We start from the raw sequence: 5,829 nt of genomic DNA, 5'->3' as shown, positions 1-5,829 counted from the left end.
CTACATTGCAAGTAAGTAGTAAGAAGTAGGAAGTAAGAGTAAGAAATTGATCAACCACACTCGAATGTGAGAAGAATAATCAACTATAATTGGTCAATTTCTTATTCTTATAGTATGTTTATACCGAGCGAGACTCATATAGTATGTTTATACCGAGCGTTTAATACGCGTACCAATTAGTAATTTTTATGTTAAATTATTTTGATTTAGGCGATGTATATAAACAACGTCATATTGATGTAGTGCAATATTGATTAGAAACATGTATCGTATTAATTGGATATATTGCATCGCCACAATTAAAATAATTAGATATAAAGTTACTAATTAATACGCGTATTAAACGTTCGGTATAAACATACTATATGAGATTAAACTTATTAATAACTAACATTTTTTGAAAATCAACTACCTGATGCTCACATTATCCGCTATGCTACTCTAGCTAACTCTAACTAACTCTACTCGAGCATCGGAAAGCAGTATTGAGTTGTCTTGAACCATGAAGATACTAGATGGTTGTGCCTATTACATTTTTCGACCATAGTGGAACTAACTCGTACTCGATTTAACATAAACACCCATTGAGTTAGAAGAAGTTGTCATAAACTACAAAATTACTGAATGGTCGTGTCTATCATAATTTTCGACCCTAGTGGAATTAACTCTAACTCTAATTATTGTAAACATTCCGTGACATATAACCTGTCACAACTCTATATCTCTGGGGGGTGTATATCAGTTGGACACGGGGCAATTGGACACAGTCCAATCACAAGTCGCTGTTCCAAGGGACCCTACAAATGTCTCTAAGTACACGGTGCTGTGATTGGCTATGTCCAAATGCACCGTGTCCAAGTGGGGTGTATATCAGTTGGACACAGGGCAATTGGACACAGTCCAATCACAAGTCGCTGTTCCAAGGGACCCTACAAATGTCTCTAATCACACGGTGCTGTGATTGACTGTGTCCAAATGCACCGTGTCCAAGTGCACCGCTCCCGTCCAAGTGCACCGCTCCCATCTCTGGGTAGCGATCATGAATCTTTCTCGTGAACTTCATTTTCATTTTTCACTTTCCACTGTGTTATTTCACATGAAAAATGAACAATGAAAATGTGGAAAGCAATATTTATGTAATATAGATTATTAAAATTAAAATGTAGTTACAGTATACACAGTGTAATATATAATACATTAATAAGCATTATACAACTTAAATTTATAGTTATAATGTAATATAATAATACAATATGAGTAAATTTAATAAATGAGACGAACATTAACCGTGAAAGGTGAATTCTCAAAACGTGAAATATTTCACGTGAACTTTCAATTTGCTCGTATATGTTCTTCTTTACATGTAAATTGTGTAAGTTTCCATGAAAAATTTTAAGCATCAAGCGATGTGGTTTAAATGTGAAAAATAATATAATACTACACTCGCATATTATGTACAAAGTGAGTAGAATTTCTTATAATGACTTTAATTTTTATGATTATACGTCAATTGGCATTTAACATAAGAATCCTACGTCATTAAAAATGAACAACGAAAGTCAATTGAAGCGTGATGACGTATAGGCAATGAAAGCATATCGACGAAGTTTGCAAAGTTAAGATACGTATGCGTTAGATAGTTAAAGTGTAATATATTATAAATTGTATGCAGTAAGTAAAATGTAAGTTTATTTTATGTATTTATTGCATGTATTTTATGTATTATTTTATATGAAATATATATTTTTTGCAAATTTATAATTTTAATATAAATAGAATATTTTATCTTTTAATAATTTATCCTAAAGTAATTCCAGACAAGCAGACTTCCAAGGGACGTTCTAAAGACATCACTTTATCTTAAAAACATGCTGAAAAAAATTTTAAAGATGTCCATTGCAAATTGATGTTGTCTTGAGTATATTGTAATATTTGTTTTACTTATAAATTCACGTTAAATCTTTCATTTTTCACGAGTTTAGTGAAGGTTTTCATCTTTCACGAATTCATTACAAAATTTTAACTTTTCACGAGTTCACACTAAGGGAAAAGATTCATGATCGCTACCCTGTACGCTCACCCGTCCGACAATGATATTAACCTTAAGAAATGAATTTATGGATCTTAGAAACTTTTGAACGTTGCCAACGCCTCTTTTTTTATGAAATTTGTCCGCTTAACAGAAATCAGTTGACTAATAGCATGTTCGACTGGCTCTTGGTTAACCCACTCTGGGTTATTCAGCCTACGTTTATTGGTCGAACAAGTATTTATAAGCTTTATGATTGGCTAGTAGAGACTTACGACGCCATTAATCGCTCTTGGAGCGATTAACCTAGAGCCAGTCAAACACGCTATAAGGGCTTGTGTCCGCGATGCTAAAAATCAGCTCGAGATCTAGATCCGAGAAAAAAGCAACCAATCCTTTCATAGTTTTTACGGAAAGACGATAATTTTATTGGTTATACGTTTCTCGGATCAAGATCTCGTTTCGATTTCTAGCATCGTGGACACAAGCCTTAAGGCCCAGTTCCACAACCTCCAATTAACTTAACTGGCTGGTTATTCCATTGAACTTGACCAATCGCATTTGACATTAATAAAGAAGAATTAATCAGAATTAACCAATTACTATTGAGACTTAATCGGTAGTTAAAATTAAACGGATGTTGTGGAACTTGGCCTAATGGTTCCTGCACGCAGGAGCGGTAATGTTTGCCACGCGGCGGAAGTCCGCGACAGCCAATAAATATATTGTTTTTCCGTAAGAGCTAGAAGGTTATTACGGAAAGCAGCATATTGATTGGCTGTCGCGCGAACTTTCGCCGTGCGGCAGGCATTATCGCGTCCTGTGTGCAGGAGCTATAAGGGTGCCATTACATAAAGCGCGGAAGACAAAATCTTATTAGTTTCGCTACGCGTTCCGCGTCTGTTTTGATTGCCTTATATTACATGAGGCATATTTTGAGCGGAAAAACGGTATGGGGAATTATAAAATATTAATTTTTAACGGTATTTATTAATTAAAATGTTTGTATTCAACAGATAAGCTAAAAGGATAAACATATTAGTAAAAATTGCAGTAAATTAAGTTAATATAATTTTAAAAAATATATACAGATGTTTATTTGTCATCAAACCGTTCCGATTTTCCGCGCAAATTATGCTCTAAATAATATAAGGAGAAATAAAGTCGCGGAACAAGCACGAAAAAATCCATTGTCATTAGTTGTCACAAGTTATCACAAGTTGTACAACCTAACCATCGTTACATTAAGATGTGTTCAAACACGTTCGGACCTAATATTTTTTTGGAATTGATACCTTGGTACCTCAGATGAAAAGATAATAGAGAAAAGTTTTGAGCCTTTCGCTTTTGGGTGTATATCAGTTGGACACGGGGCAATTGGACACAGTCCAATCACAAGTCGCTGTTCCAAGGGACCCTACAAATGTCTCTAATCACACGGTGCTGTGATTGGCTGTGTCCAAATGCACCGTGTCCAAGTGCACCGCTCCCTCGCTTTTCCGCTTTTTCAACGTACGGAAAGAAATTATTCAATTCGCGGAATGCGGAAATCTAGTAAGATTTTGTCTTCCGCGTTTCCGCGCTTCATGTAATGGCATCCTAATTGACGTAGTTAATATCCATTATCCCAGGGGGCGCTTCTTTTTCTTCATCCACTTTTATTGGTGACTATTCTCAGGCTTCTAAAAGTCTATGCAGAGACAAAGAAAAGAGAGAGGTGGCCACTCTCCAGTTTCTCTCTGGTAAAATTTAGTGGTTGGTACTGATATATGGTGCTCACGTGTGTATGTACGTCTACGAACACAAAGTTTTATCTTGCAGATGCAAAGATAAATGATATATATCTATCATAAATATTATTATACAGGTGTGATACATTAGTATAAAGGAAAATTTATAATTTCACCAAAATGCAATTACGTAAAATGCTTCAGTCTTGAGGTCTGAGATTCATTATTTATAGGCCAATAATGTAACAATATTGAGAATTAACAGCTTCTTCCTATATTAAGAAAATAATGGAAGAGAGAGCAATTTTATGGATGCTCTCCCTTGTTATGTTGATTGGTTCTTGCTTGGCTGGATCATTACCATTAATCATAAATTTATCAGAAGTAAGATAATTTTTGCAAAAGTAGACTATATCATATACATAAGTTATTTTAGATATACTATCAATATGACAATGTTATATGATATTTATTTTCTTCAGGACAAATTACAATTGGTATCGATATTAGGAGCTGGACTTCTTGTTGGTACTGCACTAGCTGTGATCATACCAGAGGGTATAAGAGCATTATTTACTACTGGAATTACTAGTGAAAAAGAGCAACATAGTATGTAATCTTATATATTTGTTTATTGGAGTATTTATGATGTGATAAAAATCTCTAAGAATAGTATCCTTAATATTATTCTTAAGAATAATACATAGAAGAATAGTTATGAATAGTTTTTAAAGAATACTTGAGAATATTTTTTTATAGGTGATCTACATTCTTTAATTGGAATCAGCTTAGTACTGGGTTTTATATTTATGCTTTTAATTGATCAATGTTCAGCAAGAAAAAGTGGTGGAAGACAAAAAAGTGTTACAGCAACTTTAGGTCTTGTAGTACACGCAGCTGTTGATGGAGTTGCATTAGGAGCAGCAGCTACTACATCTCAAGCTGATGTTGAAGTGATAGTGTTTTTGGCAATAATGTTGCATAAAGTAAATTCCTCAAACAGATTTTAAAAACTGGAATAAATGATAAATAGAATACACTGCAATAAAATATTTCTTTTTCTGTCACTAAATAATGTTATTTTTTATAGGCACCAGCTGCATTTGGACTTGTGTCATTTCTTCTTCATGAAGGTGTAGATAGAAAGAAGATATATAGACATTTATTAATTTTCTCCCTTGCAGCTCCATGTCTTGCACTTGTGACATATTTTGGAATTGGGAAAGTAAGTATTTAGTCTTTTTTTTTATTTTTATTTTTGGTATATAATATAAATTCATTTAATATTCAATAAATGTAAATTTTGTATTTGCAGGAAGGAAAAGAAACACTTAGTAGTGTCAATGCGACTGGTTTAGCAATGTTGTTTAGTGCTGGAACATTCCTTTATGTAGCCACTGTACATGTTTTGCCAGAATTAATGACAAGAAGCAATAGCTATTCACATTTGCCAAGCATCGAGGGTACAACACTAACTACAACTGGGCTTAAAGTTAAAGAAATATTATTCTTAGTAATAGGATCGTTTTTACCCGCATTGATTACAACTGGACATCATCATTGACTAAAATAAGTATTTTGTAAAAAGAACTTTTGCTATGTCTGTAATGTGTATGAAAGTTATTATTCTAATTTGAAAAATTCCATTTTTAATATATACTCTATATATAATTAATTAGTGCGATTTTAAAAAATGTTCAGAAAATTAATATATAAAAAATCGTTTTTTCTTGCATTATATGTGACAAATTTTGTTTTTTCAAAGCTTTTTTGTCACTGTTTCCATTGAATAGTATATATTATTATAATATACGAAAAACTATTATTCACAATTAGTAAATGCATATATAGTTCAACATATATGCATCTTTTATATATAAATTTAATGAAAATTGACCATGTAATAGGGGTTTCTAGAGATTTACAGTTTTTTTTTTTTTTTATTAGTCTACAAATCATAAAGAAGAAGTTTATAGTATATTTACTAATTATACTATATTTAACTAGTATAGTAATATATATATATATATATATATATATATATATATATATATATATATATATATATAT

At 32.3% G+C, this 5,829-nt stretch overlaps 1 protein-coding gene across 2 annotated transcripts; it reads left to right on the top strand.

Annotated features, from left to right (window-relative positions):
- Positions 1 to 3,730: 3,730 nt before the first annotated feature.
- On the top strand, positions 3,731 to 5,698 carry LOC116852647 (zinc transporter ZIP9). 2 transcript variants are annotated; one of them, XM_032833196.1, is made up of 6 exons: positions 3,731 to 3,896; positions 3,993 to 4,143; positions 4,242 to 4,368; positions 4,519 to 4,745; positions 4,850 to 4,984; positions 5,075 to 5,697. In XM_032833196.1, the coding sequence occupies exons 2-6, from the start codon at positions 4,048 to 4,050 to the stop codon at positions 5,321 to 5,323; spliced, it is 834 nt and encodes a 277-aa protein (XP_032689087.1). In that variant the 5' UTR covers positions 3,731 to 3,896; positions 3,993 to 4,047; the 3' UTR covers positions 5,324 to 5,697. The 2 variants fall into 2 exon arrangements, with proteins under 2 accessions (XP_032689087.1, XP_032689088.1); XM_032833197.1 differs by lacking the exon at positions 3,993 to 4,143 and having other exon boundaries at positions 3,757 to 3,896; positions 5,075 to 5,698.
- Positions 5,699 to 5,829: the final 131 nt, after the last annotated feature.

This window comes from Odontomachus brunneus, unplaced genomic scaffold (assembly GCF_010583005.1).
Source record: "Odontomachus brunneus isolate Ranch 3 - 2012 unplaced genomic scaffold, Obru_v1 Obru_scaffold_243, whole genome shotgun sequence".
Classification (NCBI taxonomy): domain Eukaryota; kingdom Metazoa; phylum Arthropoda; class Insecta; order Hymenoptera; family Formicidae; genus Odontomachus; species Odontomachus brunneus.
The sequence above is the reverse complement of the archived record's forward strand: the minus strand, read 5'-3'. Positions and strand labels throughout refer to the sequence as shown.